The sequence below is a fragment of the Mirounga angustirostris genome, unplaced genomic scaffold (genome assembly GCF_029215605.1).
Source record: "Mirounga angustirostris isolate CCGP_5_RB_7025 unplaced genomic scaffold, mMirAng1.0.hap1 SCAF_14, whole genome shotgun sequence".
In the NCBI taxonomy this organism is placed as follows: domain Eukaryota; kingdom Metazoa; phylum Chordata; class Mammalia; order Carnivora; family Phocidae; genus Mirounga; species Mirounga angustirostris.
In genome coordinates this window covers 44,606,328-44,631,137 of record NW_026991722.1, presented here as the reverse complement: position 1 = coordinate 44,631,137, position 24,810 = coordinate 44,606,328, and the positions used below count along the sequence as shown (strand labels likewise).

Genomic DNA, 24,810 nt, shown 5'->3' with positions numbered 1-24,810 from the left:
CTTGTTCCATGGGTTACTGAGAGGGGTTTGTAAGTTGTTTTCTTTTTTTAACTATGTTATACATTTGTCTGTTTCTGTTTATCAATCTTTGCTTCTTTTATTTGATGGTCTATTATTAGGCATAAACACATGTCTTTCAGATGAATTTCCCCCTTTTGTCATTGTGAAATTATTCTCATTTCTAGTAATATTCCTTGTCTTAAAGTCTTACTTTGTTTAATATTGTTATAGCCACACCAAATACTATTATCCTTAGTATTTGGATGGTTTATCTTGTTCTGTCCTTTTACTTCCAGCCTATCTGTGTCTTTATTTAAAGCTCGTCTCTTATGAATAGCATATAATTAATTGAGTTTGCGATTTGTGTCCAGTCTGAAAATGTATTTGGAGCGTTTAGTCCATTTACATTTAATATAATTTCACTGTGATTGAATTTGGATCTATCATCTGGCCATTTGTTTTCTGTTTGTCCCCTCTGTTATTTTGTTTCTCCTTTCCAGTCATCTTTTGAGTTAATTATGTAGTATTTAATGTGATGTTCTATATCCTCTGTTAACTTTTAACTATATTCCTCTTTTATTTTTTTAATGGTTGCTGTATGTATCTGTTAACAGGCATAGTAGGTATTCTTAACTGACCACACTCAACCTTGAATTAATACCATGTCACATAAGATGTGAAAACCTTTTAACTGTATAATTCCATTACACAAGTCCCTCTCATCCTTTGTGCTATTGTTATCACCTTTTTACTTCTACGTGTTTTTAACTCTAGTACGTTGTCGTTACTCAGTCATAATCTTTTAAGAATTTATGAAAATAAAAATAGTTTTTATTTACTACCACTTGTAGTGCTTTTTTATTTTTCCTATAAATTCATATTTCTTTGTTACATCATTTTCCATCAGTCCTGTGCAACTTACCAACTCTAGAATTACCAGAGTTTTAAATAAAGCTACTATTAGTACTGAAATATATTGGTAAATTTACCTTTAGTTGTGAGGCACAATAACCTTTACTGATATTATAGTAGCTTTTCTTAACATTAAGGTCTTCCAAGGATAAAATCAAAGCTGAAAGAAAAAAAAAGTGAACTGGCAGTCCTTTGAAGTTTTCGTAAAGCAATAGGTAAAATTTATCTTTGGACATGGTTTAAGTTTTCAGAGGACTTTGTAAGTGTCTTAATTAAAGGTTAAAGAAAATAACTAGTGTTAAAAGGAAAGTTACTACATTTCAGAGTTTGACTGTTTATTTGGTAATCTACTGTTCTTGTGTATTGTATTATTTGGTGGAAGCATTTTCTTTTTGGAAAGAGTGACCAAAAAACAGCCTTTTGAGCAAGTTCATCTGGTAGCAGCTTGGTGGGGATGAGTGGGTGAGATAGTTGTTAGAAGGCTGGAACAAGCCATCAAAGGACTTCACATTTTCTCCCAGATTTATTTGGCTTAAAGCTAAGAATGACAGCAGGATCTTGATTATAAAGCCATAATATGGCTCATTTTCATTGTTAATTCACATAAGCGATGTTATTGGGTGATACTAGACACATAATCATACTACAACGTTGAATGGATACCAGCTAAGTGCTAAAACGCTGTATAAAATATTCACAGCTCCAAAATCCTTCCCTTCTAGCTAGTGAGAAAATTAAAGAGGTAGCTACATTGTGCTGAATGCGTGTGACAGTAGAATGAAATTCAGAGTACTACTGAAGTACACAGGACTTGCACCTGGTCCAGACCTGGGGTAAGTTTGGATCTGTAGCACTGGGGAAACAGGTACTGAGTTTTAAAGAACTTTTAGTAAGGTGATGTGATACAAGGATGGGACAGAGAGATTGAGTTCAGGAGGAGAGAACTACCTGTCTTGGAGCAAAGAGGGAAAAAGTACTCTGGCATGCTTGGTAGTTTGGGACAGGAAGAGAGAAATGAGAGATGAGACTGGAGAGAGGCTTTGGTATGCTCATGTGACTGCATATGTCATGCTTGGATGCTTGGACTGGGTCCTATAGATTTTTAGCTATTGGAGCATTTTGAGCAGGAAAACAGTGTTATCTGATTATTATTTTAGAAAGATCATTCCCACTCCAGTGTGAGCAATATTAATACCAGGAACTAAGGAAGTTGCTTAAGAAGGTTGTTGAGGTAACCTAGGCAAAAGATAATGACAGTGAAAAAATATAGAAAGAAGCAGATGATTTGGAAATCGGTAAGAGGTAGAACTGATAAGTGACAGATGGAATATAGAGGAAGAAAGGGTTGAGGATGACACCCAATTTTCGGGCTTGGGCATTGGAGGTGAATGGTATTACTGTTCCTTTAAATAAGAAAGAAGAGGAGAAAAGAGGAATAATGGTTTGAAACATGAGGAATTTTGGATACATTAAGTTGGAGACTTCATTAGGAAATTAAACAGTGAGGTCTGGATTTTAAGAAAGCATTCTTTTGGAGATAAAGGAGGGGGATTGTCATTAGCACAGAAGAACCAGACTATCTATATATCTCTCCTAATGACACAACTAGAAATAGAACTCAAAGCCCATGATTACATGTCACATCAGTCTGTTTAAACATATTCTATAAAAGACTGTTGAAACATGGATATGTAGAAGTAACAAAATTCTAGGGCAGAAGATAACATGTAGGGTTGTCAATATTCTGAAGTAACTCAAAGGGAATAGAACAGTGATAAAAGCAACTCTGTTGCTTCAAAAGTTCTTCTTGTTGACCAGCAGAGGGCGCTCAATCCTGAAGCTCGGTATTTTTTTCTCTGTGCTGCCCTTAAGGCCTAGAAGCTCAGGTCTTTCGAATATAGATTTTTAGTGTTCTTCTTACACAAGGCCAGGCATCCAGGATCCTTTTATTTACCCTTGCTACCAGGACTTAGAAGATATTTGATTTTTTTTTTTTTTTTCCTGGAGCCAGTCTTCATTGTACCCCCTGTTCCCATGTCTATTTCTTGTTTCCTCCCTAAAGTTTAAGAATTGAGTCCTCACATTAAGAGCTGCTATGGTACATGGGGTTAGGATAAAATCAGGTGCAGAGCCTGAAAATGTAATGAATCTTTGCCCAATTTTTCTTTCTAGTTAATTATTAAAATTCAGGGACATGTTTGTGTTCTGTTAGTCTTCTGATCCAGGGAATAGAATGCAAGAAGTTGATGTTAGCTTCTAGAAACAGTATTGATAAGCTTGGTTGGGTCTGTAAAGCATCAAGCTCCTCCAGTATTTGATTGGAGGAGCTGAAGAAAAACTTCCTGTCCTGGGATATATCCTTTGTCCACCTGCCACATGTCTGAAATGCCCATTAGTCTACTTTTTAGCTTTAGGCATTCAGAGCTCCACTAAAACTCAAAGATTTCACTGGAAGGAACAAAGTAAATGTGGCAGGAGAAATTAAGTTAGTTAGGACTTAACAGAATAGGACATGGGCAGGAAGTTTATTATAATTAGTTTTAACTAGGGGATGTCAGAAAAGATCTGGAAGTAGAATTACACTATTTCCTGTCTATAAACCTTCAAGCCTCCCAACTGACTAATTAATTTATTATAAGAAGGGCTAACACTTATAGAATGTATATTGTGTGCCAGGTAATGTTCTCATTTAATCCTCAAACAACCCTATGAGATAATTACTGTTACTATTTTGCAGATTAGGAAACTGAGGCACAGAGAACTTAAGTAATTTGTCTGTGGTTGCTTATGGAGGAGACAACTGGTGCTCACTGATGTTCAACCCTCCTATATATCTTACGCTGCCTAGCACAGTTCCTTGCCCATAGTAGATGCCCAGTAACCCACGTAACTTTTAAACCATATCAGCATGTGAGCTAGCATGAAGCTAAGTTGCCATGGATGGCAGCTTTTAGAAACAGAAGCCCATACGAAGTCACTGAGAACTTTAGCAGGATTCATGAAGCCCCTGGGCTCATAAAGACGTTATTTTTGCTTTTCAGTTAGTATAGCAGTAATAGAATTTAAGGAAATGTGGAAAAAGAAGTAGATAGACTTTTAAAGGTTTTACTTCGCAGCACCCATTCCATTAACTTGAGGGAATAAAAGTTTGGATAACTGGTTATTTTTAATTAGTGTTATTCTTAAAACGTTATTTCTCTGAAATCGGTAACTTATGGTGTTCAATTTTTTCTTATTAGAGGGGAATTCCTCAAAATAAAAGTAAGAAACTTTGTTTAGTGATGCAGTTGAACAAAGTAGTGAAGGCTAACTTAATCGACCTAGCAGAGTATGTGAACATTAGGTCTGATCATGATTTTAAGAACATTCGTTGTGCACTTGGTAAGTGAATTATTTTTTTCATCTTCTTTGACCTTTCTCTTCCATTTTACCTGCTTCATCCAGGTGAAGAATCCAAGTTAAAGAATATCCTCATGTAGAAAGATGATTGGGGAAACATCCTATTTCAGAAATAAATAGTATGTTGTCACAGGGTCTTTTTTTTTTTTCCTTTATACAAATTTTGGTCTCTTAACCACATTAGTGGTTCTTGGCACTGATAGTGTAATGTGACCAGAAACCAGCCCTAGAAAACTTTGGAAAAGGGACTTGGTGAAGTGGGAGAAAATTAAAGCTGATGGTGAAAAGGCAGGTTTGAGTTTTTATGGCTTTAAGTTAGCCATACATTATCCACTTTCTTAACCATGGATAATTGAGAGGTAGCTGATTATTCTGGCCAGGTCATTGTGAAACTGACAAGTCAGACTGTAGGCATCCCCAAAACATAAGCATAGGAATAAAAATGCTATATGTTTGTATCCATGTTCAAGAAAGATTGACTTTCTTAAGTGTGTCACTATTTGGGCGAAGAGGATGCTATCACCTTTGTAAAGTTGTGAATTATGAAAGACATTTCTGTTGGGTTACTGACTGTCCCTTGGGGTTTGTTTCATTTATAACATTGCCTCAGGCCTTCTGCTACATCCTGTTGGAATGACCTTTTCAACCCTGTGCTGGCAGCTGTAATACAGCTCTTTCTCCTGAATCCTTCAGGCTTGTCACATGACAAACATGAACTGTGACCCCTTTGTTCTTTACCCAGATGATTCTGTTTCTTTAATTTTTTTGTTTAACATTTTTTTCTTACTTCCTTTCCTCTTTTTCCCTCTTTGCTCCCTTTTTAATTTCCTACCTAGACAAGGGTTGTTGTGGGGTTTTGGGAGCATTTTAGTTTTTTTATTAAAGTATAATACTGATGCAGAAAAGCACACAAATCAAAGCTCCCTGAATTTTCACAGTACAAGCACACTCATGTAGATAATACTCCAGTCAAGACAGAGAACATCACCAGAACCCCAGATAACCCTCTCCTATCTCCTTCTGGGCACTACTTCTCTCACCCCCGGGGAATCGTTGTCCTGACTTCTGTAGCTCTGAACTTTATAGAAGTGGAATCAAACTGTATGTATTCCTTTACATCTGGATCCTTCCATTTAACATTTTTGTTATATTCATCCATGTTACTCAGTTTGTTACTGCTGTGTAGTATTCCATTTGTATAAATATTCTACAGCTTATCTATTCTAAATGGGCATTTGGATTGTTTCTTGTTTAGGGCCATTATGAATAAGAGTGCTAAACATTCTCATACATGTCTTTCGGTGAACGTATGATATAGTTCTGGGTATTTACATAGAAGTGGAATTGCCAAGACATAGTGTATCCAGCTAGCCATTTAATTTCAAAATTCGTATAAAACACTAAATGACTGATTTTAGGCAAACTCTTAGTACTTAAATAGTTACAAACAACTATCGATTCAGCTTTAGCATATTATATCTAATTTTTGGCTAAGAGAAGTGCCTCTATTTAAGTGTATTATAGTTTAGAAATAAAAAAAATGTACTATAGTTTTAAACAGGTAATTCCTATATACAACAAAATTTCCACTCACTGCCCATGATGTGTTTTATTAACTCTCTTCCTAATGTTTGTTTTTTATCCAGTTTTCCAAAGCTGAGTTGTCCGGTCCATTCTGCAAAAATCTTTTTTATTAAAGATTTTTATTTATTTGTGAGAAAAAGAGAGAGACCACTCACAAGCAGGGGGACCGGCAGGCAGAGGGAGAAGCAGGCTTCCTGCTGAGCAAGGCCCCAGTGTGGGGCTTGATCCCAGGACCCCAGGATCATGACCTGACCTGAAGGTAGATGCTTAACCGACTGAGCCACCCAGGCATCCCCATTCTGCAAAAATCTTACGAAAATATTGTGATGGTGATAATTTACAGCAGTTAAGATTATATCTACATTATACCACCTCTGAGTGGTAACTTTAACAGGGAAGAGGAATGTGCTAGTGCATGACTGACGTGCTTAGCTGAAGTCACAGAGGCTGACACTTGTATTTGTACAAACTGCATTCATTACTAAGAACCTTGCAGAAGTGGTGAGAGACTGGCTCTATACCATAGATGGGCTCCCCGGAGAAGTAGCCAGGCAATTGTGCAGCCGAGAGTAACGTTTTTGTCCTTTCTAAAAATGTTCCAGAATTTGTTCCATGGACCCTTTTGAGCCAAGTTTACCATAATGAGCATAGAAGTGTGATTGTGATATCATATTCCCCCAAAACTGCAAAACATCTTTCAAGGAAATTTTATTTGACCATCAGATAAAGTGCCCCTCAGTCATTTTGAGAACATGCATGGAATTAAGTTGACTTGTTTTGACCATAGTGTTATTGGAGACCTTAAAAAGGATTACTTTCGGGGTGCCTGGGTGGCTCAGTCATTAAGCTTCTGCCTTTGGCTCAGGTCATGATCCCAGGGTCCTGGGATCGAGCCCCACATTGGGCTCCCTGCTCAGCGGGAAGCCTGCTTCTCCCTCTCCCACTCCCCCTGCTTGTGTTCCCTCTCTCGCTGTGTCTCTCTCTGTCAAATAAATAAATTAAATCTTAAAAAAAAAAAAAAAAAAGGATTGTTTTCTCCATCAAAACAAAGCAAAACAAATGTAGAGGGCATAATTAAAATTTGATAGTTATAAAAGGATATTTATAGAACCAGAAGATTTGCTTCCTATGTTAGGTAAATTTTTTTCTTATATAAGTCTTTTGGAGGGTGGAAGGAGGGTTACCAACCCTCTCAAGATGTTTTCGGAAACAAAGTATGGTTTTATTTATTTATTTATTTTTTAACAACTAATAATCAATTTATTAAAAAGGTTGATTTAAGCATCTGCAATGGTGATTTCACCCTCAACTCCTGGCTCAATACTGATGGAAGTAATCTGCTTAACAATCTCAGAAGGACTGTGCAAATCAATGAGTCGCTTGTGGATCCTCATCTGAAAACAATCCCAGGTTTTAGAACCGTCACCACAAAGAGTTTTTCTTGTAGTGATTCTCAGAGTCTTGGTAGGCATCCGAACTGGCCCTTTCACTTTGAGATTCTTTTCCTTTGCGCCTCTGATCAAGTCAGCACATACCTTTTCCAAAGATTTTACCTTGCGGCTGGTGAGAGTAATTCTGATTCGGTGAATCGCCACCTCCGGTTCCACGGGTGTCTTCCCGGTGTCTTGAAAAGCCATGGCTGCGGCGGGGCTTCCTGACTGACTTGTTCCTCAGTGAGAGCGAACAGCGGTGAGTCAGGAGCAGGAGCGGGGCGTCCAAACCTCCGCTGTAGCTGCAACCGCGTCTTCCTCAAAGAGCCAAAGTATGGTTTTAAAAAAGAATGAGAAGGGGTGCCTGGGTGGCTCAGTCGGTTAAACGGCTGCCTTCGGCTCAGGTCGTGATCCCGGGGTCCAGGGATTGAGCCCCGCATCGGGCTCCCTGCTCGGCGGGGAATCTGCTTCTCCCTCTCCCTCTGCCTGCTCTTCCCCCCGCTTGTGCGCGCACTCACTCACTCTCTCTCACTCTCTGCCAAATAAATAAATAAAATCTTTAAAAATTATCCTTTGAAAATTCTGTATTTTTCATTTCTCCTTCCAGTCTTTTTTGTTTTAATACTATTATGTAGACACTGATATTTAGAAAACTGTCTTAGTATAGGCATATTGGGTTTCATTCATTTTTGAATGGCATTTAGAGCCCACATTGGTTGATATCAAAAAGCTTATGGTCTAGTGGGTATGTGGTAGTGGTGGTAGCATATACAAATTACTGTAATACTATATGAGGTAATTGCTACAGTGAGAATTCCTTTGGTGGGGGCGGCAAGTAGACCCATTTGAAGTGGGTCTTAAAAGATGAGTAGATTGGTCTGGAATGGCCTTTTGCTGATCTTTATCTATTGGCCAGAGTTAAGATGCTTTGTAAAGGAACAGTGGGAAGTGAGCCTGTAGGGAAGCCAGGTGATGAGTTTGTACCTGATTTGGTAGATAATAGAGTGCAGTGACTAAGAGCACTCACTTCAGATCCAATTAGAAATTGAGTCACAGTTCAGTTTTGCTGTGTGACTTTGAACAGATTGCATAACCTGTCTAAAGCACAGTTTTCTCATTTGATAAATGCAGACAGCACCCATGTAACTTGCTGCAATGTTAAATGAAAGAAAAGGGATCGTGTGTGGGAGGTGAATCACATAGCTGTCGTCAATATAACAAGTGCTCACGTAGCTACTGTGGATAGCAGTGAGCCATCGAAGATTTTTGAACCACAGAATGATGGGATATGAACCATGTAAGGCTTTTTCTTTTATTTTTATAATTGATATACAAAAGACTGTACACCTGTAAAGTATACAGTCTGATAGGTTTTTACGAAGACCTATGAAATCATCACCATAATTGAAATAATGTCCACAGCCATCACTCCCAAAAGTTTTGTCTGAGAACTTTAAAGAGGAAAGTCCGGCCTTCAATGCACAGCAGAGAATGGAGTGAAGTCAAGCCTGGAAGTGGAGAAATCAGTTAAGAGGCTGTCGCCATGGTCCAGGTGAGAGAGAGAGAATGATTGAGGTCATGAACTAGTGTGGTGGCAGTTGGCCTCCCCCAGGAGATGGGGCTGCTGGGGGACAGGGTTGAGCCTGCTGCATCATTATATTCTCTCCAGCACCAACTCAGTGGCCAGAGGTTAGTGAGCTCTTCCATTCTGAAGACAGTTTTTCTCTTTATGAAAGATTGCTTACTTCAAACTGTTTTCTCTGTTTATTCTGTTCAGGGCTTAAAAGACAATCTTCTTGCTTCTGGGACATCCGGTCTGACAGCCACCAAACAGTTGCTTCGTCCAAGAATCACAAGAATCTGTCTCAGGGACTTGATATTCTGTATGGAACAGGAAAGAGAGATGAAGTATTCTCGAGCTCTGTACCTTGCCCTTCTGAAGTGACCACTGCACTCTCCATCCAGATCCTTGCTGTTTACTGCCAAAGAAGACATAAAGAGCATTGTTGCACTCTCCTGAAATTTCAGTTTCTGGAAAATAATCACCAATGGGGAAGGCCATTGTTTACAGTTATAAACTTTTATTAAATCTTATGGGGTTCTTAAGGACTAGAATTCAACTTTGTCTTCTGGAAATTGGTTAATGAAATACAGTTCATACAGACGTAGGCTTCTGCCTACCTGTGCATTGAATTACAACAGGTTAAGGCCCTGTTTGGTACCACCTGCTTCATTTGCCAAACTGTTAACAAGTGAGGTGATCTCCCTAATACAGCCAGCATTAAGATGCAGGGGAAAGAAAGGAAGAGTCACTATTTACCAAGCAAACTGTATTTCATCCTCTACTGAACCTGTCTCAAGGTGTTAGGTTTTCTGGGCTGGGATCAGAAGTTGCCTAGCTAATTGTGACAGTCACCTTCTGTAGTTGCAGGTGGTGAGCCACAGAGTAGGGTCTGTGGTGACTTTGGTCATCTGCATCCTGATGTTGTCAAAACTGAGGCAGATGGGGATAGTTTGTGCCTAAGGTTGCTGTTCTGTGGTTCATCACCGTATGTTGCTTCTGATACCGAGTGAGGGGACATCCTTGTCAGGGAAACTGTAACACGGGACCTGCTGATATACCTCACTGAAAACTGGAGAAGGTGGGAACTACTGGAAGGAAGGAAGGGGCATTGCGTTCCACCTGAGAAGGGGGAGTGAAAATGGAATGAATCCCAGAGCAGGAAGTGTGCTGCATGCACGCGCACCCTCCGTTCCAGGGGTGAGATTGGAACTCCAGCACGGCTGGTACAGGGTTTTGTTGACAGGACAAAACCACAGTCCAGCCAAAAGGGAAAATGTATCAAACATTTTCAAATTTGCAGTATTTCAAAAGGAAGAAGTTATTTTTTTTTATTTTGTGTATTGTTTTAAATCTTAAGGATGGTTTTGTAAAATTTTTTTCGTTACTGCAAGTTTTAAGCATCTTACTGCATTTAAAAAATCCTAATTGATGATTAGAAATTTTTAACAGTAGGACTCCATTTTGGATTCAGTACTCAAAAGATAATGTCAGCATCTCATTGTCAGAGATCTTGTCTCTAAATGTATTATGAGAAGCATGTTATATATATATGTGAAATATATATATATATATTCATCTGAGGAGGAAGCCGATGTTTTGTAAAGCAAACCCTCTTTTTTTTTTTTTTTTTTTTAATTCCACCTTTGTGGCATGTAGCTGTGAAAAGTAATAGCTGTATTTAGAATTGCATACAGAAAGAACCAGTAAATCCTCCAGGAAGGTTTTAAAAAAAACAAAACAAAACAAAAAAGAAAGCTGCTTTTTAGGAAAAGAATTCAGGGGAAAAAACACACCTCCAGTATGTTACTCCTCATCCTGTTCTTCCCATCGGGACTGTTACGGCCATGTTCTGTACGGTAGTAAATGTTAAATTGGCCACATCTTTTTGTTTCAGGCAAGTTATTATGTAAAATGCTATAAATTATGTATATGTTAAAAGAATACTTTCAGAAAAGATCTATACCTAAAGTTGTTTTTGTATATTTAAATGCTTAGCTTTATTTTTTTGTAAAGTGCAGCATATTCCCATATTTGTGTATAATCTTATTGATCAGATGTTTAAAATTATTTCAAATACTTCATTAAAATAATTATTTTATTATAAGAATAACTTTGCTCAGTCCCTGACTTGTAAAACCAGTATCTTTAGTAGTAAGCCCCCGCAGCTGGGCCCGGGCAATGGATCTTTCTTGGCTCTGATTGTTACTTACTTTGGAGTATTAGCGTTTGGGTTCCAGAACCTAACTTCAAATCCAAGTTACTATATCACTTTCTTTGGAATCGTGAATTTGCATGCTATTTGACTCACAAAGAAAGCTAAGCATATTCATTACAAAAGCTTTTCTTGGCCCACTAGGGTTTTCTTATTCAAGTATTCTTTTTCAAAATTTATTTTTAATATGTATTTTTAAACTTTGTGTCATGAAGTATATCTTACCCAGGAAAGAACAAATACAGTGTATCCAAAGTATTCTTCCGCTCAATTTGCAAAATGGTGGCCTTGGGGTAGATTTGATCTATAAATGCATTCTCTGTGACTCATACAGTGTTGCTCATGTTTTAATTTACAAAAATCTATATTTCCACTTCTTCTGAAAAATCAGAAGATTTGGAATCATTACGTATATCCTTGTGTGTGGTAATCCACTGGAACTACCCAGTGCCTATTCACTTTAGATATGGCGTAAGTTTACCTTCCCTTGTCTGAACCCTTTAAGTATTGAAGTTGGTGACCCTCTGCCTTCAATATTTATCTTGCGTGATGATCAGTAAGAGTAAAGTACTGGAAATTCTCTTACCCTTTTTTTTTTAGCAAAAATATATATATTTTATATATAAAATTCACCCATATTTCATCCATTTACTTTTAATGTGACTGATCTTTTAAATTGTTTCCTCTTGAGTATCTTTAAGATCCAAGATCCTTCTCCTAAAAAAAGAGCAACATTTAACATTTTAACATTCTTTTAAAGCCTATATTTCTTAAAACCTGCATTTGAGGTAAATTTTGTTTCGTTAGAATTTTGGCAAAACTTTATTTAGAATTAAGGCCATTTATACTAATTATGTCATAGTTGCGGCAAAGAATACAAGTAATGTTAGGGCATATTTAGAAAAATACGGAACCAAGATCTCAGGCTGATTAAGTTAGATTTTATCTCTATCCTTAGTTGTATAAGGAACCAACTTGTGTTTTTCAAAGTCTGACCTCAATAAGACTCAGTGATTCTGCATGAAATAAAAGTATAATATGTCATATGTTTATACATAACCTGGTAGCTAGTTTTTATTTTATTGTTGTTGGCACTGTTATCTTTTCAGATACTTTCATACTCTTCCCTGAACTGAAGGGATTTTCTTTTTTTTCCACGTGGGCATGATTTACATCTGGTATCAGTATCTTTTTCTCTGACTTTTTAACCATTTCTGAGTATTTTCATATGCATTTCAATTGTATTGCATTGGTGCATTTGCTTTTTTACTGAAGTTGTTTCACAAGTTGAAAATTGGTCCTCAGTAGAATTTCTTTGCCATATTTTTCTTTTGGGAAACAATGAGAAAGTGCCGTGCAGCCTACGGTTTGCCACCATATACTTGAACACTGACTGGTAGGTGAGAGGAACCGACCTGTAACAGTAAGAGGTTCAGAGTTTATGTAGACCTAGCACATTGAATATTTGTGGGAAGAAAATACTCTCTAGGAACTCACTTTAAGACTTTTGACTTCGTGAGTAAACCATGAGAGCAGTTTTAATGGCAACTTTTCTCCTTTAATAATGCCAGGTTGACACCTTTCTAAGTTTTAGTGTAGGTGGTATTGAGGCAACATTGCCTTAGCTGCCTATCTCAGTCTTGCCTCTTACCAGTTTTGTGACCTTGGGCAAATTATTTAACTTTTCTGTGCCTTCGTTTCCTCATCTGGAAAATAAAAGACTGTAAGGAAAATGAAAACACTCGTAATATTTTGGGTGCATTTCTTCCTATTAAAAAAAAAATTATGTATTCTAGAGAGAGAGAGAGAGCACACACAAGCGGGAGGAGGGGCAGAGGGAGAGAATCCCTAAGCAGACTCCCCACTGAGCATGGAACCCTAGACCTCACAGGGCTCGATCCCAGGACCTCAAGATCATGACCTGAGCTGAAACCAAGAGCCAACTGCCTGACTGACTGAGCTACCCAAGTGCTCCCCCTTCCTATTTTTTTCTACAGTGTGCTTTTTTTTTTTTTTTTCCCCTATGTTAAATCTGTAGATGTTTTAGGTCATACTATTGATTCAGCTTGGTGTCCTTTCCTACATACCATTGGAGATACTGGAAGAAAATGGAGATACTGGAAAAACACAACTAGGAGAATAAAACATTGCTTTCGAAATCTGTCCTTCAAAGCAATATCAAGGCCATGTTTCTCATTTCCTCATAGAGCATTTGGATTTGTTTAAAATGATTTCAATTTATTGTCCTTAGGGGTGAAGTGAAGTACCTTTTAATCTCACCATTGCTTGCAGTGGCCCTCTACATGATAAGGTAACGAGGAAGGAGAACTGCCATAATTCTACGTAAGTTGTTTATTAGCACATTGAAAGCTAGTATAGAAATACTACCGGTGAGGTTTAGGCTATCGGACTGATAACTTCTGTTTGTAATTTTAATGGAGGCTTTTGTCTGAAGATGAGGGGAAGGTTGGCTTCTTAATGAAATCTTCTATCTTAGGCCTTCACTTCCCTGAATAGAAGTATGAAGTCATTGTACTGAGTGGTCTCCAAAGATCCTTGAAACCTGCAGATGGCAATATGATGAATACCTCACTGGGTACTCCTCAGCAATGTTAATTCCTATAGAAGTAGACAGTGTCACCTCTAACACGGAGGAGAGCAAGACAGTTGAATAAATGGTACATTGTGTCATTTCCAGGGCTTCTGCCATTATTACAAAGTGGGTGGTGCTGGGCTAGATGCCAATCAAAGAACAATTCAAGCATCATTACTGATCTGTATTGAGCTGTAAAGGTTTCTTATGGCTGACATAACAGATTTCCACAAACATTTTCTCACAGTTCTGGAGGCCAGAAGTTTGAAATCAAGGTGTTGGAAGGGCCAGTTTCCCTCCACAGGCTCTAGGAGAGAACTTTCCTGCCTTTGTTCCAACTACTGGTGGCTTTTGATGTGCCTTGGCTGTGGCAGCAGAATGCCCTGCTTCCATCCTCACATGGCTTCTGTGTCTTCTGTGTCCTTTTCTTATAAAGACACCTAGTCATTGGATTTAAGGCCTACTCCCAATTCAGTATGATCTCATCTTGGCCCTTAACCAACATCTGCAAAGACTCTGTTTCCAAATAGGGTCCATTGTAAGGTTCCAAATGGACATGAATTTGGGGTGGGGTGGGGGAGAATGACACTATTCAGCCCACTGCAGGAGGATCCTGTATGTGATTAAATATTCCTGATACTTCTATTTTCTGCCTTTGACTTCAATAATAGTGAAAAACTTAATGGTTGTTAAAATGGAAAGGGCTGATTTTGTTAACTCTTTACAGTGAAGACTTAGAATCTTGAGTTCTGTCAAGATGTCTATCCTTCTCCCCCCTTTCCTTCCCCTTCAGGCAAGACTTTTGGTGGCTTTGTTCTGAGAAATCTATCTTTGATGTGGTTAAGACTATGCTGTCCTAGTGTTTAGAGTAGTGTATTCAAGTGAATCTGTCTCCTATATTATTGGGGAAGGAAAGGAAGGAGCAAAGTTCAGAATTCCTGGGGAGAGACGCATCACTAAGGAGAGACTTGGAAATTGGAGAAACGTCAAGAATAGCTTCATGGACTGATCCCAGACAGGGCATTCGCCTCTGGAACTGGGAGCTGGTACCGAGTTCTAAATCTTGGGTCACTACAGGCAGCTTAGGTTTTTATCAGATTTCTTATGAGATAGAATATTAAAAAGATCCTAACTAATTTTAAGACAATGTATATCTTGCCCTACTATAGCTTTAAAAAGCCATTCTCTGCCTTTTTTCTTAGGGACTTACTAAATCACTAGGCAAACGTTTGGCAGTGGTTTGGGGAAGGGCCTTTAGAAGGCTGCATATACTCTAGGGAGAACCCCACAGGAAAGTCTGTTGCATGCAGTTCGTAGAGGTCGGTGAACAGCAGCCTTTGCCTAAAATACTAGCATAGGAACAGTCATGGAGCAGATTCTCAAAACTTGTTTTCATGGCACAGTGTCTTCGGTTATCTCAAGGGAAGACTGAAATCTCAGGTTTCCAAGATTAAGTTTTAATCCATCTTTTTGAAAGATGCAGAGGCAGGCATGGGGATTAGGGGAAAAAGATACCAAATCAAGCAAGACGATAAGATGTTGCACCCTCCAGTTAAGTCTGTTTCAAGGTTACTGAGTGACATCAATTGCTAAGGTACAGACTGGTTACCAGAATGAACTTGTCTGTTGAACAAGATGTTTATGTGGTCTCGTCTACCACATTTAAGTATAAATCCACTTAGAATCAAGCCATTTATTTGCAGCCCAAAGTTCTAGATACTTCTGAGGCTGTCTAAAGGTTATCTAATCCCTTCTAATAAAAGAACTCCCTTCAGCATCCCTGAAACACAGGTCCTCTACTAAAGTAGTGCGCGTGGTGGTGACCTCAGTATTTTATACGAGCCATACTTGAATTGTCCTGTTATTTCTATATTCTGCCTGGATTTAATTTGAAATCATACTTGAATTGTCCTGTTATTTCCAAATTCTGCCTTGGTTTAATTTGAAATCTGCCTTCCTGTAATTTAGCATTTGGGACCTACTTTTGTTCTGTTAAGTTACATAATAACAGTAGCAATTTTTCGAGCGCGATCAGGTATGGGGCCATGCTAAGCATTCCACCTGCGCTTTGTAAACCCCTTCACACGGCCTCATGAGAGAATGGCAGGGACTCATTTCTTCTTGCACACACAGCTAGACCATGAGTCTCCTTTAGGTAAATGTGGCCATGTGTCTGAGGTCTGACCAAAGACATGTAGGGAGAAGTGATGTGCGACATTTCCGATCTGGCTCAAGACTATAAATCCTGAAGATGGCAGAGCCACCAGATGCAAGGAGCCTTGGGTCACTGAATTGTGGCTTGGAGCCAAACTGCCTGTTGACCAAGAACAGCATTTTGGCCTACGTACAAGCGGGAAATAAACATCTAACGTGTAAACAACTAACAATGTATCTGTTCCCGCAGTTCATATAGCTGAATTAACACTGCAGATAGCTGCTGCTAGCAGTATTTATATTTTACAGATAAGGACACTGGTGTGGCAAGAGACTCAACGATTTAGCGGAAGTCACAGAGAAAGTAGTTGAGTCGGGATTTGAACCTAGGTCTGTCCAACCCCAGAACCTGCCCTCTTGATTCCCACACGGGGTGGGAGGGGGGGTTGTTTTATTTGTTTGTTAATGCTTCAGAGCTAATCTCTGTCCCATGTCATAGCACTTTAACTATGTGAGGGTAACTCCATTTCCTTTCCTACATTTCATGTCCCTTCTGCAACTGAGGGGACCCAGTTCATCAATTCGCACAATGGTCATCTAGATTTCTCAGTATTTTAATTGTTCCCTTGACTGTATTTCTTCACACTAAATGTGGTTCCCACGCTAAATACAACACAGCCCATAGAGCTTGGAGGGTCGGGAGGGTGGCGAGTGCATTTAGTATTTAGGGCAGAAGTCCATAGTGCTGTTGGTGCAAAGTCAGTTTGTGGAAATATGAAGCTTGTGGCTAATGACTCACCCCAGGGCTTTTTCGTGCTCATGCTTCCGAGAGGAGCCAGTGGGCCAGCAGCTTCTCCTTACCTAGGAATTAGTTAGAAACACAGGATGTCAAGGCCCACTCCTGACCTATTGAATCAGAACCTGCATTTTAGCAAGATCCCCAGATGATTCCTGGGCTCCCTAAAGCTGTAGAAGCACTGCTCTGATTGATTGCCTTTATCAACCTGAAGAGAAAACCTCACATATGTTCTGCCGTGCTTCCTTTTTGTTTTGGCCTGTTGGTTCTAGCCAGTCACAGTCATTTAAGTTTTGATTCTGTGATGTATGGAGGACATTTGCATTCAGGCTAATAACTGTATCATCATCCCTCTCAGCCTGTGTCACCCACGCGTTTCCTAAGCATGCCTTCTGCATTCATTCCAGTTGTCCACAAATGTGTTGACCAGGACAGGGCCAGCTATAAAACTGTGAAGCATGTTGCCTCCACCATCAGCCTATTAACTGGCACTGATCGCACTCCACGGCCAGCTGTGACTGTTTCAAATTGATAGTGCCATCGCAGAGTTCCTGACGTTTCCATGAGCAACTCCAGAGGATGCACCACCTAGCCTGTGCTTAGCCAGCCCAGCAGCCATCTCAAAGAAGAGCATGATAATGGTTTAGGAGATCCACAAAATGGGAGGCTGAAACAACAGAAATCTATTTTGGGGGTGTCCCCCACTCAAGTACTTCAGAATGTGGCTGTATTTGAATATAGGGTCTTTAAAGACATAGTTAAATTAAAAAGAGGTCTTTAGAGTGGCCCTAGTCCAATATGACTGGTGTCTTCAGGGGAGGAGAGTAGGACCCAGACAAGTACAGAAAGAACCATGTGAGGACACAGCAAGAAGGCGCCATCTACAAGCTAAGGAGAGGGGCTTCAGAAGAACCCAGCCCTGTCGCCATCTTGATCTTGGACTCCTGGGCTCCAGGATCATGAGAAAATAGATTTCTGTTGTGTCAGCCCCCCATTTTGTGGTACTTTGTTATGGCAGTCAGGCTAACTAGTACACCCTTCCCACCCCTCTTCTGCCATTAGTTTTTGGCAGAATTGGTCATCTCGCTCTATTAGGATGAGCTGAGGTGTACTTTAACAAGTCTGTGTGAGAAATGTGGGCATAAGGGATACATTTACAATGCCTCAGGGGTGTGTGCTACAGTAAAGTCCTAGGTGAAGTAAAGGATGGTTTTAAATGGAAGAATCAGTCGCCTGGGTGGCTCAGTCAATTAAGCTTCTGCCTTCGGCTCAAGTCATGATCCCAGAGTCCTGGGATCGAGTCCCGCATCGGGCTCTCTGCTCCGTGGGGAGCCTGCTTCTCCCTCTGCCTGCCACTCCCCCTGCTTGTATTCTCTCTCTCTGTCAAATAAATAAATAAAAATCTTTGAAAAAAAAAAGAATCACCACGAGGGTCACAAGGTACAGAGGAATGTTCAAGGTGTCTGCATTCATGAAATTTAATCAAAACTTACAGGAAAAGTCCATATACAGCACCCCTGAACCAAACTGCTAGGAGAACCAAAAAAATGATTCACCATTCAGCACGAACTCTAGCAGCCCTGTCATCTTGTCTGCTCGATGTCAGAATCCCTTTCTCTCAATTCCAATGCTTCTGACGGGGCAGTGCCCCAGCCACGCTGCCCCTGCTTCTCCTACTAATGTTTCTGCTACTGCTTTTCTTCTCTCTTTATAGTGCCTTCTTGGACATTTTTCTTTTTTTTTACAGCACTAAATTGTCACTGAATTGTTCCCTTTATTTTTTTTAATTTTTATTGTTATGTTAATCACCATACATTACATCATTAGTTTTAGATGTAGTGATCCATGATTCATTGTTTGTGCGTAACCCCCAGTGCTCCATGCAGAACGTGCCCTCCTCAATACCCATCACCAGGCTAACCCATCCTCCCACCCCCCTGCCCTCTAGAACCCTTCCTTGGACATTTTTCCATCTGGGCACAGTTCTCTGCGTCACGTTCAAACCTGAGAGAGGAAGCGGTTGGGTCTTTTAAATGTGCCTCCTCTTGGATAGTCATCCTTCTTGGACGTGATTTTGTGCTGAACTACCTCATAAGTGCTGGCCAGCCTGGCTGCTGTAATGTCAGCTGCTAGTCCCCAGTGCAGACGGCTGTGGCCAGCGTGGCCGGTGTCACAGGTAGAAAGCAAGACAGATCTCACGCAAGGAAGTGCCCTCGGCAGTGGTGTTTAGAGGGAGGCTTCAGCACTGCAGGTATGCTACGCCCTTGCCACTCAAGGTGTGGTCCATGAACCAGCAGCAGCCGGGGCATCACCAGGGACTTGGATGCAGAACCTTGGCCCCTCCCCCAGAGCGGCTCAGTCAGAATCTGCACTTTACCAAGATGCCCAGGGGATTTGCGTGCGCATGATACGTTTAAGAAGCATGATGCTCCCAACCCTCTCATTGATTTTTTTAGTAAATCTAGTCTTTTCTGTATATTAGGTTTGCTTAAAACTGCATACCCCTGTGGGTCAGATCACATCCAGGCTTAGGAATTTTAAAGCTGTACTGAACCTTAGCCATATAGTCAGATTTCAGAATGAGATGTGGGAGCCCAGAGAGATGAGGTGATTTGCCTGGAAGCCATGACACTTGAATGCATTTAATTATGCACAATTTTCTAGGGACACTGGTAATATAAAAATGTGTTTTCTTATGCAACCTGGCAATGCTGTGTCAGTTTCTGAGCCAAATACACTTAAGAACCGGGTCTAAAGTTAAAGTAATGGGCGACTTAGCTAGCTACATATATTAACTGTATTTAAAGGGGGGTCAGTGGAATTGAGGGTTGGAGAAAAGTTACAAGGATTGTCCGCCAGAGAAACACCACCATTCTTCCACTGAGAGGGGCCCACTCTTGGCAGTTTTCTCTATCCGGCCTTCCTCTCTTAGGAGAGGGTAGTAAAGCCTGTCCCATTTCTAAGAAAATTCTCCCACATCTTTTACATTTCAGATTTCCATTTTGACTCATATCAGAATGCCTTGGCCCTCACAAGTTTTTAATCTACGACGATAAAAGTAATTGTATTAGTAGCACTGACAGCAGTAATAGTAACTACAGCACTTGAGGCCGACTACATCGATATTATGATCCTGAAAAAAATGTACCATTACAGGGCCGCCTGGGTGACTCAGTTGGTTAAGCGTCTGCCTTTGGCTCAGGTCATGATGTCCTGGGATTGAGTCCCGCGTTGGGCTCCCTGCTCTGCAGGGGGCCTGCTTCTCTCCCTCTGCACTACTCCCTCTGCTTGTGCTCTCTCTCTCTCTTTCTCTCTTTCTCTCTCTGTCAAATAAATAAATAAAATCTTTTATTTTTTTTTAAAGATTTTATTTATTTATTTATTTGATAGAGAGAATGAGAGAGAGAGAGCATGAGATGGGGGAGGGTCAGAGGGAGAAGCAGACCCCCCGCTGAGCAGGGAGCCCGATGCGGGACTTGATCCCGGGACTCCAGGATCATGACCTGAGCCGAAGGCAGTCGCTTAACCAACTGAGCCACCCAGGCGCCCCTAAATAAAATCTTTTAAAAAAGAATGTGCCATTACAATCTTGGCAGTTGACCCCGATGAATTTCCCATTTGATTCATAAATCGATCCTATATTTTAAAACATTTTTCTTAGGCTCTGTAAGGGCTGTTGTTCATTCGAGACTTACCTATAGAATATCCACTTTACAGAGTTTTGATGTGGTGGAATTACACACATGAATACTCAGATGAGAAAAATAATGCCCATAGAAGTTCAATGGCAAAGCAGAAACTGGAGCCCAGGGGGACAGTCAAAAGGCCAGTCGAGTGTCCCCTGCAGCTGTGAGCCTGGGGTTGGGAGTTGCCTGACAGCCTGACATCTGGGCATTTGCTTAGGCACCCTGGCAACAAAACATTTACACCCGTTCACTAGTGACAGGTGTTACTTACCTTTGGCTCTTCTTTCGCAATAGACAGGTTTCTGCTTTGTAAGTTGGCTGCACTTCGATTCACTCTGCCATTTTCCCTCGTGCAGCAGTGCTGCTCTTGTCTCTAGATTTCTTGTGTTCATTGGTTCGCCATGCATCCAACAGACATCTATTTGGTGCCTGCTGTATACCAAGCAGTGCATCTCATAAAGGGGTGTTCCAGGATGAAGAACACATAGGCCCTGCCTCTAGGAGCTCCCTGCGTAGCAGATGAGACATACCGGAAGCAGGTGACTGGAACACAGTGTACCAGGGGTGAAGGATGAACTGAGTGCTATGGGAGGGTTTCAGTTGTTTGCATCAGCCTCTCTTTCTTTCACTTTCTGCCTTTTCTTTCAGTTTTTCTTTTTGAAAAAATAAATATCAGATAGTTTAAGGATGGAACTTTGTTTTATTTTATCACATGTCCATTGTACTCCAAATACTGTGACAGGCTGAGTGCTGGGACAGAGGACATTCGAGGCCCTGTGGGGTACACTGAGGAGGGCCTGCTCTAGAGGAGATGGAGACTTGGGACCCTTTCTGCTTCAAGGAAGAAGGTTGTGCAAGCAGAAGGCAAAGGCATTGTGATGTGTCTTATTTGGGGACTACTTCGTTTACCAAGGCTGGAGCATGTCAAGTGCAAAGGACAGAATGACCGCTTTCGTAAGCCAAGTTCACAGGGTCCAGGAGTTCACCAGACTCCCTTGTCAGATTCCACTGGTGGTGGCAGAGGGCCTGTATCCAAACTCAAAGCCCTTTAATTACAATATGCTGATGGTACACACAGGCACACGAGAGGTAAGACCCTGAATTTAGGTGCTAGAGGTCCTCAGCTTTCACAGTCTCCACTTTTGCCTGCAGTTCACACACACCAGCCCACCTCCATTTGTTGGCTTTGATCTTTCCCATGTGGCAGGACTAATGATAGGACATCTCACGGTGGCCCTAGCTGCCTGCCAGGCACCATCAATAAGAAAACAGCCAGTGGGTGGGTCACTGCCCTGCTGCCTGAGCCAGCATTTGAAGGGGACCCCTGCTGAGCCCCTGCTTTGCAGGACCCTGAGACTTCTTTCTGGGACTCCTCCTCCTTGGTGGGATTGATGGGGGTCCGTTAAGGCAAAGGACACAGCTCCAGGTTGAGGTTGGTCCACTGAGGGCCCACTTGACTTGTGGTAACAAGAGAAGAACTCCATTCATTGCAACCTTGCTTCAGATAAAGCCCACATTAGGTTAGAAGTCTGAAGGTTGAGGGGGTGTTTGTGGGTCCCGGTGGGACTGGGGGTGAGGGGGGAGCTCAGTGCCAGCAGGGTTCCCCTCCCCAGGCACTTGGCACCTGGAAAACTTCTCAGCTGCCTTCCAGGTAGCTTGAGCCTGGGGGAGGAAATGCCTACAGAAGCCATAATTAGGGATTTTATCATCTTTTTTAAGCTCCTCTGGAATGGAAATTCTGGAAGTCAGCAGGAGCCAGACCGGCTGGGCAGGGCCTGGTGGTGGTTCTCCCGACTGTTGGTGGCGGCACAGACCGACTCGAGTCTCAGGGACGGTCCTGGGCTCTTCCCAGAGGGCTTACTTAGGTGGATCCTCCAAGTGCAGAACCCTTTGAAGGAGCTGGAGCCAGAAGGTTTGCTTGTGCCATGGAAACCATGACGCTGGCTACACCTTTTCAAATGTGTTCTATAATAGAAAGACTCCCCTGGCTTCCTAGGCACCCATGCATGGGTCCAGGAGCCTCACCATAGCCCCCTCTCCTTCCAACCGTGGGCTCCGGTGGGAATCCCAATCACTTCTCCTCCACGGGACTGGATGTTGTCTCTCCACATCAGCCAGAAAGCTGAAGGGAGAAGCTTGGTGACTGCCTTCCCACCACCCTGTTGTCCTGGGAGTGAAGCCTTGGGCCCCACAATCAGAGAGAGACCTGTTTTACTTCCAGACCCTTCTACCCCTAACTGAAGCCCCACCTCTTCCACTCTGGGGGCACTGGCTAAAGACCTCTTAACCAATAACTGGCTTCCTAGTCATTTGGCTGGGGGAACTCGTTTACTGACTAGTAGCCTACCTTTCCATCATGGAAAGGGGCTCAAGAGAAGAAAGCCCTTCCAAGCACTAACACCATAGGTGAGCCCCAAGGGGTTGTGCCTGGATTTATGGGTGCGAGGGAGATTAGGCGGGCATGTGGCTGTCACCTCCCAGGCTCAAAGGGAAGCCCCAGGTTACAACAGGGCCAGGGTATGTTACTTGAGGAGATTTGGGTGGGGGCTCCCCACCCCCCAGCTCACAAACCACATTGTCAGAGGCCGCGTCACTGCACAGCCCAGAAATGTGGGGCTGAGGTTCAGGACGATCAAGACGTTTGTTCTGCACCTCAGTGTGGGACAGGAGGCCAACAGTGCCCCTGGGATGCACCCCCGGGAAGGACCTCAAGGAGAGGGTACGGCCAAGGACAGAGGAGGGTCACTGTGGCCCTATCTATAGTCAGGGCCCAAACTTCCAGCTCCAAATCCAGACGAGTGCTTTGACATCGAGGACCCGCAGCTGCAGTCTCCATACTACAGCTCTTGTCATACAGTCTGCCCCCAGGCCAGGTTCATGGGGCATTTCATGGGTGCCCATGTTTCTCACTACTCACCCCGATGGCGGAGGGAACTTGAGGGAGGGGAGCAGAAAGGGCAATGGTGGGAAGGAGTGAGGAGGGCACAGCAGGCAGCCCTGCCCCCCAAACGCTCAGTAACCAAGCAGCCCATGCTCCTGTACACCTTCCTCTCCTCTCCCGCTTCTGCGCGTCATCTGTGCCAGGGGAGGGAAGCCTGCCTTGTGGGATCCTTGGATGACTCAATATACAAATGCCCAGGGCCCTGGCTGGGACGGGTGAGTTGCTTAGCAAACGAAAAGGTAAGCGAACAAACACCCTTCCTACTAAATCTGACACCCCTTAGATATTTCCTTCCAACCCAGGACAACCTTTGCTTCAAGAATTGCAGCTTTGATTTGACAAAGTATAATATCCATTCATAATAAAAACCCTCAACAAAGTAGGTTGAGAGGGAACACACCTCAACATAATAAAGGTCATATATGAAAAACCCACAGCTAACATCCTCAGTGGGGAAAAACAGAGCTTTTCCTCTACAGTCAGGAACAAGACAGGGATGTGCACTCTCATCACTTTCATTCAACATAGTCCTGGAAGTCCCAGCCTCAGCAATCAGACAACAAAAAAGAAATAAAGACATCCAAGTCAGCAAGGAAAAAGTGAAAGTTTCACTATTTGCAGATGATGTATTATGTCATAAGACTCCACCAAATAACTGCTAGAACTGATAAATTCAGTAAAGTCACAGGATATAAAATCAATGTACAGAAATCTGTTGCATTTCTGTACACCAATAATGAAGTGGTAGAAAAGAGAAATTCACGAATTAATCCATTTATAATTGCGCCAAAACCAGTAAGACACCTAGGAATAAACCTAACCAAAGAAGTGAAAGACCCGTATTCTGAAAATTATAAAACAGTGATGAAAGAAATTGAAGATGACACAAAGAAATGGAAGGACAGTCCATGCTCATGGATTAGAAGAACAAATGTTATTAAATGTCTATACTACCCAAAGCAATCTTCGCATTTAATGCAATCCCTATCAAAATACCACCAGCATTTTTCACAGAGCCAGAACAAACAATCCTAAAATTTGGATGGAACCACAAAAGACCCCGAATAGCCAAAGCAAACTTGAAAAGCAAAGCTGGAGGCATCACAATTCTGGACTTCAAGTTATATTACAAAGCTGTAGTTCTCAAAACAGTAAAAAAAAAAAAACCCAAAACCCCCAAAAAACAGTATGGTACTGGCACAGAAACAGACACATAGATCAATGGAACAGAATAGAAAACCCAGAAATGAACCTACAACTATATGATCAATTACTCTTGATGAAGGAGTAAAGAATATCCAATAGGAAACAGACTGTCTCTTCAACAAATGGGGTTGGGAAAATTGGACAGCAACATGCAAAAGAATGAAAATGGGCCACTTTCTTACACCATGCACAAAAATAAATTCAAGATGGATGAAAGATCTAAATGTGAGACCTGAAACCATGAAAATCCTAGAGAACACAGGCAATAACTTCTTTGATATTGGCCATAGCAATTTCTTTCTAGATATGTCTCCTGAGGCAAGGGAAACAAAA

At 41.5% G+C, this 24,810-nt stretch overlaps 2 protein-coding genes across 8 annotated transcripts in view; one reads left to right on the top strand and one right to left on the bottom strand.

Moving 5' to 3' along the window:
- TAF4B (TATA-box binding protein associated factor 4b) overlaps positions 1-12,931 on the top strand; it is a 132,202-nt gene extending 119,271 nt beyond the window's left edge. For 2 of the 7 annotated variants that reach the window (XM_064577790.1, XM_045886890.3), the window contains one exon: positions 9,103-12,931. In XM_064577790.1, coding sequence (XP_064433860.1) covers positions 9,103-9,270 — 168 coding nt within the window. In that variant the 3' untranslated portion in view covers positions 9,271-12,931. The other 5 variants (XR_010407276.1, XR_010407275.1, XR_010407274.1 and 2 more) reach the window with 5 other exon arrangements.
- Positions 7,153-7,646, bottom strand: LOC123852681 (small ribosomal subunit protein uS10-like). Its single transcript, XM_045886891.3, has one exon. It carries the CDS (start codon positions 7,530-7,532, stop codon positions 7,173-7,175), a length of 360 nt encoding a protein of 119 aa, XP_045742847.1. The 5' UTR covers positions 7,533-7,646; the 3' UTR covers positions 7,153-7,172.
- Positions 12,932-24,810: the final 11,879 nt, after the last annotated feature.